The following is a 26,810-nucleotide window of genomic DNA, read 5'->3' as shown; positions in this document are numbered from 1 at the left end:
ATAATAGTAGGCTAGCCGTTTGTCCCTGTCTTAATGCGATGTTGTGCACACCAAGATCCTGATTGGTGTCGCCACCGCAGCCGCAACGCATTGATTGGAGGGTCACAGACCCTACAGCGCAGATGAAAGGATTCAGACTACAGCGTTTATATGTTAAACAATATGAAATTTTGTTTTTGGTGTTTTAAAATTACACCAAATTTATTTCGGATTATTCCAACGGCAGAATACGAGGCGCAGGGAATTTAGAAGTGCGTAAACGCGCATAAACGCTATTTAGAGGTGGATAAACGCAATTTCTGCAATTTAGAGGTGGATAAACGCTATTTCCGAATTTCGGGAGGTGCGTAAACGGCGTTTACGTGCGTTTAGCCCCCATTACATCCCTGCCTCTAACCCTTGATACATTCTTCAGGTGATAGTAGGCTGATTTTGTAATTGTCTTGAAATGGCTGTTCAGGTTGAGGTCTGAATCCATAATTACACCCAGATTTCTTGCTTGGTTTGCGGTGTTTAACATCAGCGATTGAAGCTGAGCGCTGAATTTCAATCGTTCGTCCTTGGGACCAAAAACAATTACTTCTGTTTTATCTTTATTTAATTGAAGAAAATTCAGGCACATCCAGTTGTTGATTTCTTCAATTCATTTCCCTAGCCCTCGTATGGGATTATAGTCCCCAGGTGATGAAGTTATGTAGATTTGTGTGTCGTCTGCATAATTATGATAACACACTTTGTTGTTTTTCATAATCTGAGCCAGTGGAAGCATGTAGATGTTGAACAGAAGAGGCCCCAGTATTGAGCCTTCACATGTCATCCTCGTCAGCTCTGATCTGTAATTAGCTACAGACACAAAGTATTGTCGGTCCTTCAAGTAAGATGCAAACCAGTTAAGTGCTGCGCCAGAGAGTCCTATCCATATTTTGAGTCTGTCTAGTAGTATGTCATGATCGACCATGTCGAATGCAGCACTAAGATCCAGTAATACTAAGTAATACTGATACTCACATCCTCTTACACTCATATTTTCAAGCACAGGTTACAAGGGTATGCTAGGATGTTTGTGAGAGAATTGAGATGGGAACCAGATGAATCTGTTAGGTCATCTTTTATTTTCTCCGGCAGATCTAGCAACCCATCTTCTTCATTCAAACAAATCTGACCTGGCCCATCGTAACATGCTTGTTACTGCTTTTGAACCTTACATGCCTCATTCGGCAGGCAACAAATGACTGCAAACACTACACCAACACTCTTCAGTCTTATTGTAGATTGATTAGGGTTCCTCCGGTAGGAGGACTACATGTATTGTTTTTGTTAGTATTCTTATTATTAGGGTTCTTCCGGTAGAAGGGGAACCTATTGTTTTTGTTGGTATTATTACTTTCTTCTTCTCCGTGAAATGGCTCAATAGCTCAAAAAGTCCTTGACCTGATTTTTTCAAATTTGGTCCCATGATACACAGGTCACTCACTACTCCCAGACGGCTAGTGGCCCACGTACGCCCATAGGTGGTGCTTTAAACCACGCCCAAAGTGTGATTTCTCCAGCGCCCCATTATTAAAAAATGCCTGAAAATTTGTATACATGCCTTATTTCTCATGGGGAACAAAAAAGCCTCAAGAACCCATAAGGTCCGCCATGATAGATTTAGCTGTACTTTCCAAATTTGGTACAACCTTCAAAACCCTTCTCCTCATGAACCATAGATCCAATCGACTTGAAAGTTGTTACAGATGTGTAGAATACATGTCTTTATATAGGGTGACATGGAATAAGAAAGGCAATACAAAATGGCTGAAAGGGCTGTATTTATGTAAATGTCCACATTGCCTCAATATCTTTGAGTCAATAAGGCGAGGCGCACACACAGCCTTTCTGGGAATTGTCTGCTGACCAAGCCCCCACCCTCGGTTTTTAGCTTCTGTTTCATTTTGCTTCCAATCGCAGCTCGCTGTTACGAATATAATTTCTTTTTCGACGGCCATTGTTGTTTTCAACTGGAATCGCCTCATAGCCGTGTTGGAGGCAGCCACGTTCGGTAAGTCATGTCACCTATTTTTACACATTTTAGGCTAGAATCAATGATTGGGTTTGTGAAAGTACACTACTCTTGAATTATGGTGAAGGTTTGAGCACTTTTAGACATTTAGTCTAACCGTGAGTCTGAAGTGACGGAAAACCAAACTCGAAAAGTAGCTAGATTTTTCCCTCTGTGTTTATAATTAGTGAATCATTTTGCATCTCTGCGAATTCTTCACCAAAAAGGTTGAGGAGGGCAGACTGTAGGAGAAAAAGCGATCGCCCACAGACCTGTCGGCTCAGAATTCAGATTTGGGTCGTGAAAGTCTTTGTAATTGGATTAATTTCTGACGCCAGGGAAACTGCATAGGCTTAGGCGGCAGCCATGTTTTGGTCGCGTCATGTTCATAAGTTCACCATTTTACAGTTCGGTCAATTCTACACCAACCACCAAGTCGAGCAGGGCAGCCTTCAAGAGATGTGGGAATTGTGCTTTTAGCCAGATGCTCCGATTATTTTTGTGATTTGTGGAAACATTGCAATTGGAGTGAGACTGCGTCCCGGGGGTACATTGTTTTGACGTTAGCCTCAGAGTCAGACTCGGCTCGCTCACTGGCAGTGTGTAAACAATTTGGTATTTCACTCAATTCTACTCCAAAAACGTCAGAGATGACTGCTTTTTGTAGACAAGAGCCTGCTAAAGATGGCCAGTATCTCGGATTTTTCAAGGCGAGCCTGTTTCATTCGTCATATGCCCTGAGAAAGCAACCTACGTTAGCCAGGCTAGTTTTGCCAATTTCACTAGGTCAGGATATTTAAAGGGGTCATTGATTGCAGAACCGAATTTACCTTGTCACAGTTGAATAACGACAGTTCAGTGGGTAAAATGGACATACAGTGAACCCCAAAGTCCATTGACACCTCTTTCCTATGCAAATCTCACAATTTAAAAAATGTAGCTGTAAAACGGTAGGTTTTGAAAAAGCTCGGTGGCTTTTTCAAAACCTGCCGTTTTACAGCTACATTTTTTTATGTAGCTGTAAAAAAAAAAACTCCACCTTTTTTGGCTCTGGTCTGTACCTTTGCCACGCCCCAAAATTTGCTGCACGCTGCTCTGTGTACTTCCACGGAATTACAAAGAAGAAAGTTTTTCAAGGATATTGAAAATTTACGGTTGTAAATGCAGTGTTCCAGCCTGTACAGGGAATGCTGACACCTTTCAGAGTCTTCCAAAGGAATCAAACACTCGACGGGCTGTGATGTTTGTCTATGAGAAGATCCCTGTGCAGTTTGACCCTCAATTACACATTTTCTCGAACCATTTCACAGAGGACAGTTTTGAAAACCTGGGACAATGTAAAGCAGGATTTGCTATGAAGCTGTTGCTGAAAAGAGGTGCTGTTCCGACATTATGTTCATCACAGCCGCAAGCTGTAGTATGATGTTGTCGCTAACAGTTATTAGCAATGCTAACGTATCCTGCCTGTATTTAGCATTAGTAGAATGTGTGATGATTTAGTTTACTGGCAATGGGGCTAACGTTATTTCATGTTCCTGACTGTGTTTCATTCAAATAAATAACCCATGTTGTCATGTAAATCTACAATTCAAGATGCATGTTTGTCCAGATCTATTTTTCAGCAAGATAGCTAGAGCTAACTGAAGCTGAGTTGAATCACGATAGTTTGTTTGCTTAGCTGTAGTGCTAACGTTACCCACCTAAATCGATCCTGTTTGCTTCGACAACAGAAGTGGAAACAACGAACGTAATCATTTCAAATGATATCTAGTCAATCTGTTCAAAACAGTGTTGTGTAGACACAATAGATTTATTTGTACGTTTTTATTTCAAGTGAGTGCTTTTGGCCGTGTTGCGTCTTTGCTCCGCTGCTTCACTCGTTGTAGACCAACCAATCAGCGTGCAGCTCATCTATATATGCATGAGAATACCAGAAATGGAGAAACCCTAGCGTTTTTTCCCGGGACGAATTCACTGGAAGCATCAGGGGGCATAGAACAGCACCCGGGCCATTTCCAGCCCAACCAATGTTACATACCCTATTCGGAGACCTTAAGGAACAGTGTGAAATACCCCCAAAAAACAGTCAATCACCCCTTTAATTAAATTTGTGGGATTGTGCCTTCAACCATTGGTGGAAATCCCAGGGGCCCCCCAATCCTAGGCAAAATACAATTTGTCCCCCCCCAATATACATTACAATGTAGGTAATGTGTTACATGTCAACCTTTGGTGTCTCCCCTCTTGAGAAAATGTCATGTAATTGGTCCCCCCAAAGTATATATAAGATTTTCTCCCCTGCCTTCAACCTGAGTAGCATACACATTACGTTCTAGCTTTAATATGTTTCTTTTCCTAGATATGTGTGTTTTATCCCCCAGTAATTTTATATTTTCAAAATCCTACTGGGAAAAGCTAATTTAAGGCTATTTCACTCCTGGGGGTATTCGTCGTAGCTCGCTGAGCAGTTTAGCGAGCTAATTTTCAGGCTAAGATAAAAAACGCCCCTCTTTTTGGTTCGTGGAAGCAACTTTCGATAAATCACCATAGTAACATATCAATTAGCACTAACCTGCTCCAGAGCAAGCTAACGTAAGTGTAGCTGGATAAGCTTGCCACACCCCCGGAAAATAACATGGCAGCTCCCTTTTTGAGAGACCCAGTTGACCAAGGAGCTATATTTTAGTTCGATTAGCTTTCCATACAAATAGAGTTCTTCGCGATTGCCAAGATCCTTTATTTCACACGGATGAGTTCTTGTTTGAGCGATATCGATTCAGCCGACAAGGACTCATTTATTTGCAAGACCTTCTCGGGCCGTACATTGCAAATATCACACGCCGCAGCAAGCTTTATGCTTTATTATGAGGTTATGCTGATGTATGTGAATATGTAACGCTATGTTTTACGAAATGTCTTGTCTTATCTGTTGTGCCTGTGCTTTTTATGTTTCACTGTGGGAGAGTGGGAAAAGTCATATCGATTCCTTTTTATGTCTTGACATGTGAAGAAATTGACAATAAAGCTACTTGAAACTTTAACTGTTCTTCAGACTGCATAGCCTTGAGGTTTTTTGCGTCAGGTAGGCTATAGGCTACATTTTTATACAGTATAGGCGATGCAGAAAACATTGGCAAAGCCGCAGCATGCGTTGCTGTAAGAAAAGTGTACTTGGCGCTTAACCAGCTGATGAATCAATTCATCATATTCCCTGGCCATGTCCCAGTCAATTAAATCAAAGAGGGATTTACACATAGGCCTACATGCACATATATAGTAGGCCTACATGATATAAGCGCAGTATATCCTCATAATTGTCTATGAATTCGTATCAATTAGATACTCTTTGGCCTTGTTTTTATCTAGCCTACTTATTCTGAGGAGAGTTGAGATCATTATTTTCGCTAGCAAGATCTCATTCGATTATTAATTTCCATTAAGCCTATACCAGCAGGCACATTTAAAGAAATGTGATCTGATTGATTGGGGTAATGAGGCACTTAAAATGAGCCTATACATTTCCCCAAAACTTTCGCATTTAGCTTATTGGCAATTTTTTGCCAAGCTGCTTGTCTTGCTCTGGCAGCGGTGGCGGTGTTTGACTTAGCCATGATAATATATGCTTATTGTCTTATAGAGACTCATTATAATTGTTTGCTCGGATGGCGAGAATAGCCTATCACCGCTCTCTCTTTCGTATTTTCCGCCATCATACCGTTAGAAAATCACGGTTTTGGTGATCGACCTTTCCTGCCTTTTGAAGTAGGACGTGCACGTGCAATTTCCCTGATAAGTTTAGCCTGATTGAAATTAACCACATGATTTGGATGCGGATCAGCCGTTGACGAACCGATATTTGCTATTCTCACTCATCTCGCTAATGTTAACGGGCTAAAGGGACAATTGATTAACTTAGCTTCAACCCTTACGACGAACGGGGCCCAGCTTATTCCAAGGCTGCGATTTTCTTTTCTATCAGCAGATGTCACAAGGGTTCCCATATATCCAAAGTTTAATATATAGTGTATAAATATACCCAATATGTATAGTTTATACATTTATACATACACTCACTGGCCACTTTATCGCTAGTACCGGGTCGGACCCCCTTTTGCCTTAATTTTTCGTGGCATACTTTCAACAAGGTGTTGGAAACATTCCTCAGAGATTTTGGTTCATATTGACATGATAGCATCACGCTACATTTGTCAGCTGCACATCCATCATGCAAATCTCCCGTTCCACCACATCCCAGTGTGCTCTATTGGATTGAGATCTGGTGACTGTAGAGGCCATTGGAGTACAGTGAACTCATTGTCTTGTTCAAGAAACCAGTTTGAGATGATTTGAGCATTGTGACACATTATCCTGGTCAGCAATAGGGGTGGAACGGTACACTGAAGTCACGGTTCGGTTCATACCGCGGTTCAGACATCACGGTTCGGTACGAGTTCGGTACAACGGAGGGAAAAGCAAAACAAACCAGGTTCCTCTACGAGTGAATATGGGCGCATTGAAGATGACATGTAAATTCCGATTGCGTCAGTGATTTTTTGGGCCCTATTTGTCTGTGTATCTAAAGGCTGGTTAAGCACTATAGGTAGCAGAAGTTGGACAGTTTTTTTTGTCTCGTTCCAGTGATTGGCACACCTGGGTGATGGCGTCGGATATTTTTTGTCATTTAGCACACGTGTGACGGGTATGTAACAGCCGTAGCCACGCTCCGTCTGACAAGGTAGTTCGCCACTCACGGGATTCGAACGCTCGGCCTCCGACTTGCCAAGCGCGACCACTACCAACTACGCCAAAGAAAAGCTAGCTCTTCTTTGACGCGGGTGGCCTCTTACATACCTGAGGAGTGAGTCTCACGGTTCTCATTCCGTTACCATCACCCCTCTGAAACTCACTCCGGCGGTCAGCTGACGCTAACCTCGTGAATCCGGGTCACGGCACCAATGCGACGGGTCTGTAAGAGCCGTAGCCACGCTCCGTCTGACAAGGTAGTTCCCCACTCACGGGATTCGAACGCTCGGCCTCCGACTTGCCAAGTGCGACCACTACCAACTACGCCAAATAAAAGCTAGCTCTTCTTTGACGCGGGTGGCCTCTTACATACCTGAGGAGTGAGTTTCACGGCATGCACAAGCCTACCGGCATGTGCATTTTTGGGGATCTGGACGAAGGTTTTGAGCTGCTCCCTGATGGTTCTCCGTCCGAGGAGCCCTGCATCGATGGGGTCGGTGAAAACTCTGGGCGCCAAGTCAGGCGCAGTTCCCGTTTGGCCGTGAATCGCCCAACATTAAGGATTGTCCATTGTACAAGATCTCGGAGGCCCTGTATGACAGGGCATTACAGCCCTGGGGTTCAACCACGAGGAGCTGTTCCTGTTTGTTTCTCGAGTGTGGCGAGGCCGTTCCATCCGCGCCCCCTGCTTGCTTCCCCGGGGATGGCTCTGGCTAAGCATTGCTCCATTTCCCATGCTGCTGTTGTGCTGCCCTCAAAGGGGTCTTGTGAAGGAAAATTATAGTGGCACTGTGTAATCTGAATAGTCAAGATGGCGGTTCAAATAAAATTTATTTAGTTTGTACAAAACTTCAGATTAACAGAGTACTCTGTGACCCGTCATAACGGAGGACATGTAAACTGTAAGCTACAGGTCGTTCTCAAGAGAGGTAAAGAACATCCATAAGCACTGCCTTATATAAACTTCGAACAAAGGATCTTCTAAAGGTTCAATCAATTAATATAGTGGTCTCTGTGATTGGCTAACTCTACTCAGTGACAGTTTAAGACAATAAAACTCCATACCAAGTGCCCCACAGTTCTTTGATGTCACAGGAAATTACGACCTGAGCACCAGAGAATCAGTTATGGCAGACCTGGGCATTGCACAACCGGCCCACGGGCTGGCCCAATCGGGCCTGTGTGAGGTAAATCAAAAATCAACTAGAGAGGGTACAATTTCTGGGGAAATTGTAGGGTGTGCTTGCGTCGGTTGCACAGGGGTCTGTATATTTTATATAAAAATGCATAGGGCCTACTTATTATTTATAAAGATTACATAGATTTAAAAGCATCTTTTTTTTGCTGCTCATTTACAACTCAAAATACGAGTGAAGTGTAGAATGACATATGATGTCTTCTCATTTCCCCTGCAAAAGGCAGCCTCATAGCTGAATCAAAATGAATAAATTTGGCAGACCGGTGTAAAAATGGACCTAATCTCTATGACTTAAAGGTCCTTTTAAGTTTTCCCTTCTCGTGATATTTTCAGGCATTTAGCCTACTCATATTGCATTCATTCATTAATAAAGAACCCCCTTTGAAGATTATTCTACGACGTTACCGGCAGAAGATAGAATCGCGATTCAAACAGTACCATCTGCTAACTGAAAATATGCCCCCAAAAACGTAAATAAGCTTGACATTTATTTAGTGGAAAATCGCTCATTCATAAAAAGCTCACTGGTAGCGATCATTGTCAGTAACAACGCAAAATGCGATATAGCCCTGTGTGGAGAAGCTGCCCCGGTAAATTCTACTACTACAGTACAGTACTAGACTACTGCTGTGTTCGTCTTGGTAGCGGTTGCGTTGGTTGAATTCGATTTAACGTTCCGTTGTACGGTTTAGGCTGAAATTAATTATTTTCATGAACAGATTGACAAAGTTTAGGCTCTGGCAATGAAGTTCAGGTTAGTAGTCAGATAGTTTCACCTATTGAAAGACTTTTGATTTAAGTAAAGGGAGTGCCAAACATGCTCTGTCGCCGTTTGATTTCCTAAACAGCTGTGTAGATGTTTTTGTAGTGTGTCTCGTGTAGGCTACAGCGTTGCAGTGAGCAACACTGGTTTGAAACCACAGGTAATGATAATTTCACCAACAAATCGTTTACTTGTAATGTAATGTCATAATAAATCCTACAACGAAAATGTATTTGTGAGGAACGTTTATTTTAATGATTGAAAACAGATGCATCATATACTACAGTGGTCTGTGTTGCCCGGGTAACAGAGGCTAATGTCATGCTAATGCCTCAGTGAAATAGTAGACTACCGTTTCCGAAAGTAGATGTGGGCCTACTTCCTTAATAATATCAGCTAATATTGTACATTACATTTTACAATTGTGTTTCACATCACAAAGTAAAATAAGTAAATAGTTATCACCCTGGCCTCTTTGCTTGTGGCGTTTCTGCAGCTGCCTTGCAGTAAAGCTATAGTTAGCCTAGCTATCCCCCAAATTAACAGATGCGAAACGAATGTTCTGCTACAGGTAGTCACGCGTGTTTTCGTGACGTTAGAAACGTCAGTGACTGTGGCTAGCAAATTAGCCACCGTTAGCTTCACTTTTCGCCACAAAAACGTAACTTGAGCCTAAACCATGCAACGGAACGTAAATCCCAATACAAGCAACTCAATCGCTACCAAGACAAAACTTTTGACACCTAGGTTGTCTATGTAGGCCAAATATTGACTGAGTTTTAGGGGGGCAAAAAGAATAATAATATATATGTGAGAGAACAAAGGTTGTGCTCTCGCCGAAGGCTTGAGCACACCCAATAAATGTGTTGAGTGGTAGTAAACAGAGCCATAGAAAAAGAGAGTTGCGACACTTCCATAGACTCCCATTGTTATCGAGGAATGCGGAAGTAAAGCGTGTCACATGCGACCTGTAGTTCCAAACATTGCATTTTCCACCGTTCAACCCCATTCATTTTCAGTGTCTCCGAAGCAAGTTAGCTGGTAAATTGATGAAAATCCTTCATTTTTTCATATTTTTACCACCACATATCAATTGTTATTAGTAGTATTTCATATAGCTAGCTTTAGATAAAGTTTATTGTAAGATTATAGCTTGTTTGATTCGAAACGCAGTTAGAGCTTGACTGTAGGTCTAGCTAGTATCTAACATAAGCAACACTTTTACTGAAGCTAGCTAGAGAGCATGTGTATCATAACCAGAAGTCAGTGGCTTATAGTCTGTCAAATTAGTTCTAATTATTGGTGTTCATTGGCATACAAAGTAAGTCTTCTATAAATAGCTCTTATTAGCCTAGTTAGTAGAGCTAGCAACAATGAATTGCAAATTAAGTGGTCCGAAGCAAGTTAGCTGGTAAATTCACGAAAATCCTGCATTTTTTCATATTTCGACCACCACATATCAATTGTTATTAGTAGTATTTTATATAGCCAGCTTTATTTAAAGTTTATCGTAAGCTTGTTAGATTCTAAATGCAGTTGGAGCTAGACTGTAGGTCTACGTAAGCAACACTTTGACTCTAGCTAGCTGTACATGTATCATAGCCAGAAGATCACCGGATCACTACAAACAAAAGGAGTGGAAGAACACAGGACATTGTACAATAAAATGTTTTATTGAATGCAGTTGGTTGCCTTGTTTATTCTGTTCTATTTACCAAACTCCTTTCTTGTCTTAAATTGAGCAGTTGCTGGTGATAATGGTTAGATTCAACTTGCATCAAGTACTACAAATATAAGTGTTGTTAATGTTGTAGGCTAAATTGTAAGTGGGCTGATGAATAAAAAAACGTTTAACAAGACCCATTTACTTAAACCGTCCAAGGTTAAACGTTAAGTGTAACAATATAGTCCTCATTAGGCTACTGTTTGGTATGTACAGTATGGTACAGTACAGTTTGTACAGTATGGTAGCTAGCATAGCCATTTCTAGCTCTGCTTCACAATATTGTGTTATGTATAAGTTCATGTAATACATACATGTTAATAAAGTATCAGACATACATGATACAACACACAAGTAACCAATTGACATTATGTGTTAATATACCGAAAATGTCTGTGAATCGAGATGGTGCTGCTGTCCGTCCCGCCGAAAACCATTCAAACAGGTTGACAGCAGTGGGGGTTTTGTTTAACTACAGGGAGCTCTAGCTTTTTTCCTGTGTTTCACTGGCAGTGAGTGTTCACAATGTTGTATTTCACTCCATTCTACACCAAACACGTCAGGGAGGACTGCCTTTTGTAGATACGAGTCTGCTGAAGATAGCCAGAATATCGGATTTCTTTAACCGAGCCTGTTTCATTCATCATTTGCCTGAGAAAGCGACTTCCGTTGGCCAGCTTCATTGAAAACCATTCAAACCGGTTGACAGCAGTGTTTTTTTTTGGAACTACAGCGAGCTACATGAACCACGTGATCACGTGTCGGCAAGATCAAAGCATGTCGCAACTCTCTTTTTCTATGGCTCTGGTAGTAAATATGTAGTCTTGAAAGACTACAGTGATCAGGCGATTTACATATGTGCGCTTGCGCAACTTCACCGACAGAAGAGTTAGCTGTTGGTTAGCCCTCGAAAATGAAAAACGAAAGTTTTTAACAAGACATGAACTTCTAAGTATCTGTTTACTGTGGTCAAAGCTGTGTTCATAGTTTGTGGAGAACAGGTCGCTGTGTTGAAGGATTACAATTTGAATCGGCACTAAGGGACTAAAGGAAAAAACTAAAGCGGACATAATAAGAACTTGACTGATTCAGTGGGCGCAGGCTGATGGTTTGCTAGTTAAACTGCAGACCCTGATCGTCACTTGTCAGCTGTCCTTCGCATATCCACCTCAGACATTCAGCCAGATTTCGATGCACTTGTTCAAGCCCACTGGATTTCTCTCACAGAACAAAATGAACTGAAAAAATGTATTGCTTTTTGTATAAAGTTGATCAATTGCATATCTTTAACATACTGCAAAACAACTTTTCAGTGTTTGTGAAGATTAACTAGTTATAAATAAAATGAAACACTGATGTAATGATTGTTTTTGTTTTTACTATTTATTACTTCTATAGTCTTTTCCTATTTGACCTACACCAAAATGTAATATTTATATAAATATTTACAGAATATCCTTATTCTTCTCATAACCAGTAGCAGCTAATCAAAATATATACTTTACTGCTTTTTACAATGGGAGAAAATGAATAGTGAGCAGAATTAAGTTCAAGTTATTGTTGATGCGGCCCTCCAACACATTTCAGGTTTCTTATGTGGCCCCTTGTAAAAATTAATTGCCCACCCCTGAGTTACGGAGCTGGGCCATGGAGCTAACCCATGGAGCTAGGATTTTGATGCTAGGGAGAGTGTGGCAAGCTGGTTTAGCCAAGGCCAAAGGGCAAGAAGGCCAAATTACAGGTGTTGGCCATCTGAAGAGCATGCGACAGCAAGGGGGGACCTGCTATAAGACTTTGAGCCATGAAATGTTAGGTCTCAGTTCAGGGAAGCACTTTTAAACAGTAGCACTTTCTATTTTGAAATGTTTTATTTTGCTTAAAATGTTTTAGTTTGGCAGCTCAGTGAAGCACTTAAAAGATTGTTATTTCTATATACAGTATAATTGTGCTTCAAATAAAAAAAATATTTAGCTACACCTTATTCTTCTTTAAGATCATTTACATAATATATATGAATGTATATGGAATGTGATAAAAACCTGACCTTGAAATTGTGGCGACGCAAGGAAAAATTTGGGTGCACCTAAATTTTGTGCTGGTGCACTTAAATAAAAAAGTTAGGCACACCAGTGCAACCAAGGCAAAAAGTTAGTCTGGAGCCCTGATTACTAATCTGAAACTCCAATACTACATGGCCTACGGCGGAACGTGTTCTGAGAGTAGCAGCCTACCACAATGCCTGTCTGCGAAGGCCGGAATACATGCCTGCACCTCCAGGAATAAATGTGCGGCTAGACTGGTCGGCGAGGGACCTCGATTGAGCAGGGTTTACCAGGCACACCGGGCCGCCCTCCTTCTTCGTTTGCGAAATCCCTGGCTCTCGGTAAACCCATGTCCAAGAACTGCATATATGTGTCGGCCTTTAAAAACAATGAGGCACCACGCAAGGCCGTATAAAGGGCGGGCGGAGGACGGTATAGGAGGACAAGTCGTCCACTGTTGGCCCAATGCTGTGGTCCGCGCATCTTCGACACACTGTCGGGAGCGCTGGGTTGGATTTGTTGAACGAGCGTTCTACACTTGCTGGACGATTTTAGTGGCAGATTTTCCGTGTTCTCCTCCGGTTGCATTTCTGGATTAGGGCCAGGTGGTTCCATCACGGTGCTGCTTTACTTTTCATCTTTAAGATCCATAGATGGTTATTGTATGCACCTTATTGCCACAATACATTTCTTGTTTGTGTGAACTTCCTTGACGAATAAAGCAGATTCTGATTCTGCAGCAGCACGTAGCCTATTATCCGCCTGTCACTACATGAAGTCGGGTGTGTGCACTTCCACATAAAAATCCTATGACTTTGCCTGGCTTCAATATTCTTATAGGCTTACATACTGTGGTGCGTTCTCTGTGAGCCCTCTGCCTGTAAACATGTCCGTGCTGTTCGCTTTCATGGTGCACCAATTTGGGTCCTGCAAGCCGCAACCGTTGTCCATCAAAGCATTGGTGGCAGGTGTCCGGTTGTACGTTCGGTGTGCGGATCCTTCATCATGCAGCCTTCTGGAGAGCCCGTCGATCTGTCTTCTCATGAGCGGTGTACGGAAGCAGCAGCCCGAAAGCAAAGATAACGTCTTCCTATCACTCTCCCTTTACTGCACAAACTACAGTAGTGTCCGCTCCGAGACAGGGGTGCTTCGGGCTTTATGTCGACACCCAGCTCAATACAGTGTTTCTCAGATTTCTGTGGTGCGGTGAATAGGTCTACATGACCCTCTAGATGCGCTACTCTCTATCCGTCTTACGATCTCACCATGCATGTCCGATTTCATAATGGGAACTGGGATGTTCACCGTTATACAGAAGCACTGCAAAACTGATGTGACATATAAAGGCACCCCCATTGTGATTGGCCAAACTAACTACCTTTTGTCCCCTCTTCTTCATGCGCCGGTACCTGCTATGCCGTCCCTGCGCGACACCTGATGAGCCCCTATTACCAGGGACATGCCTGATGTGCTAAATTAGCCATCAGAATCCACAGTGTCTACATGGGAATATTCGTTGAGATGCCCTGGACTCCCAGGGAACGGCGGATGCTCCGCTGACACATTTGTTTTCACATCCTCATGTAACATCCATGTCTGCGCACACAGGCACCTTCACTTACATCCTTTGGGTTGCCGACGGGCGCTAGAGAGCTGGGGCCTCATGTATAAATGTTGCGTACGCACGAAAAGCTTGTGTACGCTGGTTTTCATGCACACGGTGTGATGTATACAAATTAACTTGACGTGAGAATGTGTGCGCCATCCGCAAAGTCTTGTCTGGCTCTGTAACGTGGCGAATTCTAACTGAAAAGTGCCGAAACTCACCAAACATTACAAAATAACGTTTCCACTACAGTTACTGTCATACGTCTGTGACGTTGACTAGCTTATTCAAAAAACATAAATACCTCAGCTAATAAAAGTTTGATCATTGATGTGGATGATTCACATCAAAATGCCAAAACCCAAACGGGAAATGCTATTAACTGTTTAATCCACCACCACTTAATAACTTATTTTAAACTTGAGGGTGTCAAACGAACAACAAAATCATTCAAATTGCATGAAAAGCATGTCACCCTCTGTATATGGTTAATATTGCACGCAGCACGGATGATTTACCACAGATGAAATATATACTCACTGTGCTGTGCAACTACAAAATTGGCATGGGAAAATGAAATTGTCTCTGTGAGCCTGACTCTGACTCATCTATGACCATTTCTTCTTAATTTCTGCCATGTTCCGGTTCTCCGAAACCACATCCAGGCCCGTAACGGAAACATATGAGGCCCCCCCCGCAGAATAAGCCTGAGAGCCCCCCCCCCCCCCCCCCCACCACCACCACATATGTAACGGACAATGTAATACAAATACCGACGGGACGAACAGGACCCCGACGCGATCAACTGAACTTTTTGGAACATTCTGAAGGGCCGTGTAATAAATGCAAGATATTAAAACTCAAGCTTGTCTTGTGAGAGAAATGTATTCAATAAGAAAAAAACGCTCAAATGGTTTGCAGGTGAATAGCCTACACGTGCGCGTCTTTTAGCAAATCTGTGTGCAGTCTTTTACCACACTCTTTACATCTAAACTGCGCGCACATTCATTGTCTATGCTAAGGATGGCCAGACCTGACAGCCTCTCTTGTGACATGGAGCTTCTGAGACAGTGGCGGCCGGGACTTTGCAGAGGCCCCCCCGCAAAGTTGGAGCTCGAAGCCCCTCCCCTAAATCCACTCAAAATGTATCTCCATCCTATCTTATACATTGCTGTCTACCTTTAAATATAGCCTATATTCACCAATGTGAGAGAAATATATAATTTTTTTTATAACAAAAGCACAATAGCAGTATTTGTGTGGCATTCTGCGGAAACCCGGCGGATGTCGCGGCCACGCGGTCATTGCTGGCTATAAGCCATAAAAGATCAAAAATAGTTTTCTGTCAAAATTTAGATTTTTGATGTTTTCTATAGTTAACACCCTAAACGTCATTGTAATGTACAAAAAGTATAGCTTCTGAAAAACTGTTAATTTCAACGTTTTTTGGACATGTCAGCTAGCAAGATTTCCAAGCCATTTCAAATCAAATGCTCAGTTTGCTTGCTCTTTTGTGTGCTGCAGCAGCCCCAAACAACTGATCAATGAAGTCAGGCTGTTAAACTTAAAAATAACTTGCTGAGAAGTTATTAATGTAGCCTATACTTAAACTGACATTTACATTCACAACGTGATTACGAACAAAAGGATTTACTTTCCATATTCGCCACAGAATTAGAATGAAAGTGGAGTGGAATGCAATTTTCTCGGTTATCACTTTATTGACACAGGTCAACTTTAAAATTATGTAACTTCAGTTGTGATAAAGATATCTGAGTGATTTAAACATATTTGTATTCAGGATAGTTTGTAGTTTCCAAATATGTATAATACCCAGAAAGACCCAAATGTTCACGATGTGAAGAGTTTCCGCAGGCCGCCACACATTTGTCATTGTTCAAAACCAAAGACAGCACTAGCCTTCTGATAGTTCAGCACCAAGGATAGCATCGTCGAAATAACACACAATCAATGGAGGAAAGGAAAACATTTATTCTTGCCAATAAGTAGGCTAGGCAAGTATATTTATTGTTGGTTGCTGGTGAAGACGTGCTGCTGCTAGCTACCTGCGGCTGCGGTAGTGTTTCGTCTGGAGATGTTGATAATATTCCTCTCTGGCTGGTCTAAATAAGTGTGTAATCTTCGGGTGTTTTGCTCGAGCTTATTCAGACAACAGTTTATTGCTGCGCTTTTGAGCACCGCGTGCATATTTTCTTTTACTCATGTCTCTACCGTCATCTAGCAGAACGTAGCCTAATGATTAGCATTTTTTAAATGTGCGCGCTCAATAGGCGTAATGGCCCAAAAGGCACGTAAGATACGCAAAAGCCATTGTTGCCAGATTCAGGGATTTTGAGACTATTTAGCCTATTTAGATCTGTTACGTTGCCTACATTACGGAATTCCTTTACCTGGCAGTTGAAACTTGGGGCTCTAAATGAGCGCCCTCAAAGTGTTTTCCTTGTTTTTTTTATATAGGCCTAGTCTGTTTTTTGATATGCAGGGCGGGGCCCTTAGGAAGTTGGGGCCCCCCGCCTTGCGGGGGCTGCGGGGGCTTCCCAGCCGCCACTGTTCTGAGATATGTTTTGATCAGTTTCAGCTTGGAAAATGACCTTTCAGCGCTTGCAACAGTCACGGGTATTGTCAGAAATAATTTGATGGCCGTGGCTACATCAGGCACACTTGATAGTATGGAGTTGTGTTTATTATTTGCGTGTTCGCTAAATCATAAATGGAGCCATTTTTTGTCGTGTGAATCTTGTAGAAAGCAATGACTGTACGTTTTACACGATCATAATATGTATATAACTGAAATACAATGACTTATTGTAACTTTGATTATGTTTTTTGTATGTTTAAATAGTCAAACGCAATCGCTGCAACTGCACGATACTACTGTCGCATACGTTATCATGTTTGCTAATAATGTCAGTTATGTAGCCTAATATATTTTATAATTAAGCACTTTTTCTACTTTCTCTTTTTTTTGTAGTTTCACTCCATTTCAATGTTGTCAGCTTGATAGGAAGTCAATAAAGGAGCAAGGCTAATTTTCCTGGTTCTTGGAAAGGAGGCTCTGTTAACGCTAGGAAGCACAACACAGACAGAGCAGTACGTACTGCTCTGTCTGTGTTGTATATTTGCATATTTGTATATTTGTGCTAACGTAAGCTATGTGGTACAGTAATGTTAGCTATAGCAAACAGTACAATACCTGTCTCTTCTGGCAGATGAGTGCATCCTTCACAGGCTGGTCGAAAAAGAAATTTGTAATTTTGGGAAGTTTGGCATTTAATTCAGAAATGTTCTGTTTTGAATGCCGCTTTTGGGCACCGCTTTTAAATGTGCGTTTCATTTTTCCTACACTACAGTTAGCTATTTGCAGCGGGCTCGCCGGTCTGTGTGATCATATGACCTTCGTCATGTCACTTACCTAGCTAACAAAGAAAGCACAATTAAATATACTTTCCTTTATTTTTATATCAACTCTGGAAACACAGACAAGACAATAAGACATCCCATGTAATTCAAATTGGATAAAAAAAAAAAAAAAAACGGGGGGCCTGCCACGCGAGGCCCCCCATCCCTGTGGGGGCTGCGGGGGTAATCATTTACGGCCCTAGTGACAGTTTTCCACTCCGCCGACTTTCCTTTGTTGCTAATACCTGATGACAGGCCGCGAAACAGGACACATTTCCTCGCCTCCACCTTTTTTGTTAGATCCTCGATCTCACAGTCTATGATAATGATATGATTATGTAACGTTAGTCAATTAACACAACGATGGCATTAACAATAACAGTAAGATAGTAATAATAAAGCAACACTCATCATCATCATATAGTAACATATTGTAGCGACAATGCTCTTGGTACCCAGAATGCCCCGCGGCAAGCTGAAAAGCAACGTAGTTAAGAGGGTTAGCTTAGTTAAATAAGCATTGTTTGGAGTTCTATTGTTGTGTTCGTTCCGTTTTGATATGTGTAACCCTATGGTCTGTTAGTTTGGATAATTCGAGCGTTCACCTTGATTGTGAATGTTATCTAGTTAGATGGCTATCCAAGCTGTCCAACGTGAAAGTGTTCCTGGGTTTAATAAACAGTCGTGAACAATATTCCTTGTCTTTAATTCTCAACGCTAGCCGGCGCTACAATATATGTAGGCCTTTTCCCCCTTGCTTCACCGAGCTAGAACAACGACAGAGCCAGATATTGAAGTTTACAGTTTATTTAATCCGACACAATACTTAAGTCATATTAAAAACACGAAGCAAAAAGAACAATGTATGTGGTGAGTTCCATCTAGGATTATATTTCTAAAAACCAAGTGAAAGGAATACTATAATGTACTAATAGCATTGTTTTTCATAAAGTTCACATGATGTATCTGCTTCGTGATTGGATTTGTACCCCATTCTGCCAGTTTTCTGACTCGACTGCAATGCCTTAGCTCCCACGCTCACGACTGGTTGTCGCAAAGTATGATGTGTACAGCTAGTTGCTAACGTGTACAAGCCTCGGAGCTAAGAGCATGGCGAGCCACTGTTCTGCGCAAGACCGGACAGCCGGAACTGGGAAAATGGCGCGATCCGTTTTGCGCTCTCGCTTGCCTCACTGCGCTACTGAGCACTTTCCATAGAAAGGTTTCTTTAAAGAGACGGTTTGCTTGGTCTACTGTCTATGTTCCCCACATACAGTAAGCTAAATGAAATGTATTATTGGAATACAAACTGCATTTGAGTAAGCTAGAGGTACACTGTTGAAAGGAACTGTTGAGACCAAATACATAGATTCACTACGCGATTGATCATTAGGGGGAGATGGGATCGCATCTTTGAATGATGCATCCACTGGTTACCAGCTCAACAAAAACAAGAAGTTCTGTCCACAAATACAGTAGGCTACCCACGATTAGTCTATTTATTCCGTAGATGTAAAGGGAACAAAACATAAGCTATTCTAAATGATCTGTCAGGCTAGTTGTAGTAGATGCCTATTGATTTATCAAATGCAACTCTCGTTTTACAAGCGCTACTGCCCTTGCGTAACACGTCATCTACACTAGAAACTGGAGTCCCAATGTTACAGTAATATCTATATAAAACCAAAATACACATTCTAAAACAGTATGATATTATTTCGGACATACTATCCACCCATTTTCATTCCAAAAGTTGTTAAATTGAATAGGCTAAGCATCAACAGGCTAACATCAAGTCTATAGCCTAGAATTCCCAAACAATTCGCTCTCATTTTTGCAATACTTGCACTGTGTTCTGACAATAAATGAAGAACATGACATGTTTTGCCAGTATAACTGGATCTAATTAGACCATTGAATGTTTATAATATCCTTGTAAAATAATCCCAGACTAACAACACAGAAATAAATGACAGACAAGTTCATTTTAAGACCGTGCCTTTGCGCCGTGCAACAAGCACCATATAGCAATCTGTACATTTCAGTAATAACGTCTCTGTCTGTAGACTCGTGTCAACTTGACCGAACTTGAACGGTTTGGCACTTACATTTACATTTAGTCATTTAGCAGACGCTCTTATCCAGAGTGACTTACAGTAAGTACAGGGACATTCCCCGAGGCAAGTAGGGTGAAGTGCTTTGCCCAAGGACCCAACGTCATTTTGCACGGCCGGGAATCAAACCGGCCACCTTCAGATTACTAGCCCGATTCCCTAACCGCTCAGCCACCTGACTCCCTTCTAGAAGTGTCATTTTCAAAATGGTCGCAGGTTTTTTTTACCTGTTAGAGTTCTAATGTGCACAGATGTACGCAGATTCTCACACCACATTGTTTTTCATAAATCTAAAGCTCTGTGTAGAAACACACATACACATATATCTGCACCCATTTGTATGCGTACACACCTTTGTACATTTGACCCCTGGACTTCATTGTCACTCTGTCCACTGTATATGCATGTTTATGTTGATGGATGTTTGTGGTGTCTCAAAGTGGTGGCTGAAATATTGAAATGCTGCTTACTCAACCAACCAGAAATTGTTCAACGCTGCAAGCCTGTCGTAGGATACTGTACAATAGGGTCCAAAAGAGATCAGACATGAAACCATGTTGTGCAAAAATATTCAAGTGCAATTTATTGTGAGACTGCAGCCAAGTGAACACTGAGCCATGACAGAATACTATGAACAAAAAGTGGCCAATTTAATAGCATCCAAAACCGGAGGAAGGCCTGAACAGTTTGATCTCTGGGGTTGGAAATGTGTTCGTAGAAGAAGGTGATGCCTTTCCAGTTGGACAGAAGGTGTTGCCAGAGGTGGGGCAGAGGAGGAGAGGCGGGGCGAGGGCCAGAGGCTGGGGGGCCATAACCGTGAATGCTAGGGAGGAGTGAGAGGACAGAGAGCTGGGCAGGGCGGAGCAGGCAACGAAGATACAGCACGTGATAAGTGTAGAAGCCCGTGCCCCCAAACCGCAGGGTGAGCTGGAGGAGGAGAAAGAGGTAGACATCCAGCTCTGCACAGTGCTCTGGAAAGGAGGAGCAAATCCCGGCCGTGTACAGGAAGAACACTTAAACGAACTCGGGAGCCTTGACTTCCGGTCACCGTGAGGGTTCCAGGTGGCGGAGCTGGACAGGGCATGCCGGCCCGTCGATGGTGCGGGGTATGGAGGTTTGGAAAGGCAGAAGGTCAGCCAGGTCGACTTAACTACCTTGGAGGATGGTCGCCCGGAGGAAGGGAGAAACCAGTGAAGGTATGGAGGCGGAGGATGCCACAGGGAAAGAGAGACGGAAAGAGTCCGGGGTACTAAAGAGGAGGGGGGAGAAGGGCGCTTTGGGAGGACGGGCGAGGCGACAACTTGGAGGCTCTCTTCTGTGGCGGCAATTCACAAAAACATAGGGTATGGCATAATTCGCTTTGTCCATACAAACACTACATTCCCAAGTAATGGAACCATAAAACCCCATCATATCTAAACAAAATGTCTACAGAAATCCACCATGAAGGAATCCAAGGAGTCAACAGACATGCACAGACTTCCAGATAAAAATAAAAGCAATCAAAGGTGTAGGTTTGATTTCAGCTCTTGTAGGGACATCAATAGTTAATTCGGGTGTGCATGCCACATGTTTGCATAATTTTGAGCACAAATACAGTTCTTTTGAGCTTTTATAAGTCCATAGTGATAGTATTAGTCCATAGTATTAGTTTTGCAATAATATATAGGCCTACATATGGCTTGAGGATTGTGGGTGGGTGAGATTGTTATACTGTATGTTTTATATGTGATTTCTACATCGTAAAAAAAAACCTGGACATGAGCTATGTACATCTTTTGTAAAGGAAGTTTTTCCTTGACTACACAATCTGAATTTAGATTCCCATACTAGACTCAACAGTTGTCTTGACCTAAGCCCATTTTCTGTCTTTAAGTTAGACCATTTCATTCTGTTCATTGAAACCAAACCATCTCCCCTACCAAATTTAAAATCTAACTTTAATAAATTCTTTGGATACATTATTTGGGAGTCAGATGGCTGAGCGGTGAGGGAGTCGGGCTAGTAATCTGAAGGTTGCCAGTTCGATTCCCGGCCGTGCCAACTGACGTTGTGTCCTTGGGCAAGGCACTTCACCCTACTTGCTTCGGGGGGAATGTCCCTGTACTTACTGTAAGTCGCTCTGGATAAGAGCGTCTGCTAAATGACTAAATGTAAATTTGATGTGTGTGTGTTCACCATTGCTATGATATGCCCTACTCTTATATAATAATTAATTCCTTTGGAAGACTGATTTGTACATATTAAATACCGTATTTCTTTGAATAAACACCGCCCTCGAATAAACGCTGCACCAAAAATGAACGTTGTGTAATAAACGCCGCCCTTGAATAAACGCTGCACCAAAAAAATCTGAAAACGGTTATTTAATTGGTTAAATTCAACCCCAGTATTTATTACACATGTACATAACTTTCTGTTTGAAAGCTAACGTGTATGAACATTTAGGCATGCTGCTTCAGATTTCTACACAATGTAGAACACCTGTATTTGAAACAGTTGTACTACCAATGCACACCTAATTGATAGCCAATGAGAAAGGGAGTTGCCGCACTCATAGACAAACAAAGAATAGACAAGGAGGTCAGCGGTAGTAAATGAAACCTGCATTGTTAGCAGAATGATTCATTTGTCACAATGCCAGCAACGAAGTTGTCTATGGCTGCACTGCAGCTACAATTCACGAGATCACCCTTACTAATTAAACGCCGCCCTCGAATAAACGCTGCCCTCTAATAAACGCTGCACCAAAAATTAACGTTATTTAATAATTGCCGCAGCGTTTATTTGAAGAAATACGGTATATGTTTTCCTTAATTTGCCATAAGGTAATATTAAGGTGGTGCCCTATTAAAACGATACGTCCTTCTAAAGTAAGTATCTCATTCTTAACACCCACACCCCGCTACAGCTGTGTAACACATAAAAAATATATATTGCTTGTGTGGGACCACACATGGCATAATTTGGTTACAGCCTACTGAATCAGAGGTTACAGCCTAATCATCTTTTCAGCCACCCATGTTAGCTATGAGCTTAGTGCTATTCGACGTATTGTAAACTAACACCATACCAAGGTGAGGCTGTGTCCTCTGCATAAAAGGCTTTTGAGAAATGAAATTACACTAGCGTGAAGGCCCAAATTGTAAAACTGGATAGGGCTCATAAAATATTTCGAAGTAGAGTTGGTTAGCGCTTGAATTACTATAGACCACATGGCCTAGTTTGCACTTACCTCCCAGGCCGATACCAAGCGTGAGAGTGACTACCACTAGCACGCACCCTCCAAACAGCAGCTCCATTCGGCACGCAAACAACCTACCATGCCAGGTTTTTTCCTCTGCGACTTCTGTAGTATTGAGACAAAATACATTTTCCTGCAATTTATTCACTTACCCCTTCGGAAAAAACCCTTTCAATTTAATTGAGTACTATAATAATCCTTACTTAACACATTTATGTATATATTCTCATCGATTAGCTACCTTGGTTTACTAATGCTTGTTCACATGAATCAAACAGTGCTATTAAAAGCTCTATTGTACTTTACCATTCATGAAAGGCTGCACCTTGGTGATTGGCATGGTTGGGCTTGGTGGGACTTGCGTTTGGGGGTCATAGATGGGGTTTCGAACTTGATCAGAGTGTTTTTCAAAACTACTGTCAGGTGGAGGAGTGTTACTACGGCTAGTCAGGGGGCTGACATTGATGGTGGTAGGGGTCTCAACCGTTGGGAGGTCCTCGTCAGTCACAGAGACCACCTCTATTCTGCTTGGGTCTGTCTTGTCTTCCTGAGGCTCCTGTGAGGTTATAAAGATGCATTGGAGCTATAATATTTGACCATGACTTTCAATTAACTATACAGGCCCAAATGATTAAACAGCACAACTTTTTTTTTGACAGTAATAATTTGGATTGTTCCCTGTCTTTTTCACCTGTTCAGTTCAGAGAACCTAGATCCAACTATGAGAAAGCTTTTTTTCTTTAGAAGAACAGGAAAACAATGTTAGACTTACTGTGTTCTCAGCAGTGGGTGCTACCTGGATCTCAGTGGATCTTAGGGCAGCCATGTCTCTCTCTCACACACTGTCATCTACTACCCATACCAAGAAAAGCACATCAGCAATCAAAATTGAATACATTTAGCAGACTCTCTTATCCAGAGTGACTTACAGTAAGTACAGGGACATTCCCCCTGAGGCAAGTAGGGTGAAGTGCCTTGCCCAAGGACACAACATCATTTGACACAGCCGGGAATCAAACTGGCAACCTTCAGATTACTAGCCCGATTCCCTAACCGGTCAGCCATCTGACGCTGAATAGAAAGGAGCGAGAGAAAGGAGCGAGAGAAAGGAGAGGGACGACATAGAGATAAAGGGAATGGAGTTGGGTAGGCCAGAGGAGATGAGAATGGAGAAGAGAGAAGATGGTTTGAAAGAGAGAAGTTAAAAAGTGGATATTCAAGGAAAGGTGGTCCTGAGATCAGGAGTAGCCCTTACAGAATTCCTTAGATGCCAACGAGGAGCATCTTTAAGCATCCAATGCGTTTTTGGAGTGTGTGTCCAGTTTGTGGCCAATTCCTCCTACATGCGCCAGGTCCCCAATCATGTCCCTTGCAAGTCCACCTGCCACTCTTTGTCTGTCTGTCTCTTTTTCTTTCTCCCTGCTTTCTTCCGATCCCCTAGACTACATGAATTGAGATCTTATAACCCCTTCTACTGTGTTTGCCTTGCCCGTAGGCACATAGGGACACCTGAGCAGGTGACTCCTGATAAGCACTGCCACTAGGACACAGGGTGATCAGGTCTCACCAGGGCTAGGGTTACACACAGAGTGTGTGTGAGGTTGTAACAGAACCAGGGAAAGAAATGTGGGGGGAGGGGAGTGGGGCAAGCTGGGCAGAAGTTAGTCTTATGGCAGCTGGTAGTTATTCGGGGACAGTTTCTGTTTTCAGATCAAAGTATGTTAAACTACATTCAACATACTTGTGAATAATTTATGTAATTTTTAAAATAATTCTATACATGACAGTTTTATTAATGATAAATGAAAAGATGGGTTCACGTGATGGCGGTGAGTGTTTTGGGCTAGATCTCTATGCTACTCAGTTTTAATTATTCAATTACCTTGACAACAACCATGCATACCACTTTTGGTATACCCAAAAAAGATACCCTGTCTGAACCTGGCGAATACACACAAGATCAACCAGTCCAAATCTAATATCTCTGAAAAACTTGACCAAGCCTTCGCTAAAGCCTTGAACTTGATGAGTACCTATATTATAAGTCACTGACAAAAAAGCCTGTCCTATGGTTTAGAACATATTCATAAGCAATGCCTAATTTGTAAAGTGGGAGGTCCCGGAGCGCAGAGGGGGGGGTGGATCCGACGACTCAAAACGGGGGTTGGAGGTAACGGAACAAAAGAAAATACACTGCCTACGTAGCTTCTCTGACTAAAAAAAACTAAACAACGCTGTGTGTACATCAGGGCAATGTTTATTTTCATTTCAGAACATGCACTGCATGGGTGCGAAATGTAAAAAAAAAAAAAATTCTGTCTTACACTGAAAATTCACCTAAAAACGCATTGAAAATGCAAACACAAGATTTTTGTGGAACTTCAATGGGGAACTAGAGAGGGTACAATTTTTGGGGAAATTGTAGGGTGTGCTGGCTTGCGTCGGTTGCACAGGGTGGTCCGTTTTTTTATGAAACTGATATTTCTGTATATTTTATATAAAAATGCATACTTATTATTTATAAATATTACATAGATTTAAAAGCATATTTTTTTGCTGCTCAAGTACAACTCAAAATACGAGTGAAGTGTAGAATGAAATAGATGTCTTCTCATTTCCCCTGCAAGAGGCAGCCCCATAGTTGGATCAAAAGGAATAAATTTGGCAGACCGGTGTAAAAATTGACCTAATCTCTATGACTTAAACGTCCTTAAAGTTTTTCCCTTCTCGTGATATTTTCAGGCATTTAGCCTACTCATATTGCATTCATTAATAAAGAACCCCCTTTGATGATTATTCTACGACGTTACCGGCAGTAGAAGATGGAATCGCGATTCAAACAGTACCATCTGCTAACTGAAAATATGCCCCCAAAAACGTAAATAAGCTGGACATTTATTTAGTGGAAAATTGCTTTCATAAAAAGCTCACTGGTAGCGATCATTGTCAGTAACAACTCAAAGTGCGATATAGCCCTGTGTGGAGAAGCTGCCCCGCTAAATTGTACTACCACAGTACAGTAGACTACTGCTGTGTTCGTCTTGGTAGCGATTGCGTTGGTTGAATTGGATTTAACATTCCGTTGTACGGTTTAGGCTGAAATTATTTATTTTCATGAACAGATTGACAAAGTTTAGGCTGTGGTAATGAAGTTAAGGTTAGTAGTTAGATAGACTTTTGATTTAAGTAAGGGGAGTGCCGAACATGTTCTGTCGCCGTTTGACTTCCTACAGCTGTGTAGATGTTTTTGCAGTGTCTCACATAGGCTACAGCGTTGCAGTGAGCAACACTGGTTTGAAACCACAGGTAATGATAATTTCACCCACAAATCGTTTACTTGTAATGTAATGTCATAATAAATCCTACAACGAAAATTTATTTGTGAGGAATGTTTATTTTAACGATTGAAAAAAAATGCATCATAGACCACTGTAGTATGTGTTGCCCGGGCAACAGAGGCTAATGTCATGATGCTAATGCTTCAGTGAAATAGTAGACTATGAAGGATTCAAAATCTATGTGTCTATTCCAATATGTAATGATGGTATTCAATGACACACATCTGTGTTCTAGAAAGAGTGGTCTGGAGTCGCAGAGGTCCGATAATATCAGCTTTAATGCAGCAGTTGGAAATCAACAAGCACAGAGCTCTGGGGTTGTCTACGTTTCCCTACCCGCAACAGAGTTTGGGCTGGTTCACGAAGTCCAACTGGCTATCTGTCCCTCCCCAGCATATATTTATACAGTGCAATTTAAACACAAGTATTAAAAAAGGGTTGAGCTTGTTCTCTCGTGCATCAGGGAGTTGTTCTTGCCTACGCGTCCCACCTGCTCGGGTGCCGTCTCCACCCGGTTTCAAGGTTGTTTCTGAAAATGAAGAGACACAAAGAACAGCCTGCTTCCCACACCCAGTGTG

General features: G+C 42.0%; 1 protein-coding gene across 1 annotated transcript in view; it reads right to left on the bottom strand.

Moving 5' to 3' along the window:
- tmprss3a (transmembrane serine protease 3a) overlaps positions 1-23,720 on the bottom strand; it is a 39,151-nt gene extending 15,431 nt beyond the window's left edge. The window contains exons 1-3 of the mRNA XM_067255084.1: positions 23,667-23,720; positions 23,201-23,450; positions 22,886-22,990 (exon numbers count right to left, since the gene is read on the bottom strand). Of these exons, the coding sequence (XP_067111185.1) occupies positions 22,886-22,990; positions 23,201-23,450; positions 23,667-23,720 (409 nt within the window). The remainder of the gene's footprint in view (positions 1-22,885; positions 22,991-23,200; positions 23,451-23,666) is intronic.
- Between the last annotated feature and the right edge of the window lie 3,090 nt (positions 23,721-26,810).

Source organism: Osmerus mordax, chromosome 2, assembly GCF_038355195.1.
Source record: "Osmerus mordax isolate fOsmMor3 chromosome 2, fOsmMor3.pri, whole genome shotgun sequence".
NCBI lineage: Eukaryota > Metazoa > Chordata > Actinopteri > Osmeriformes > Osmeridae > Osmerus > Osmerus mordax.
Note: the sequence above shows the minus strand (reverse complement) of the source record. Positions and strands in the feature narration are given on the sequence as shown.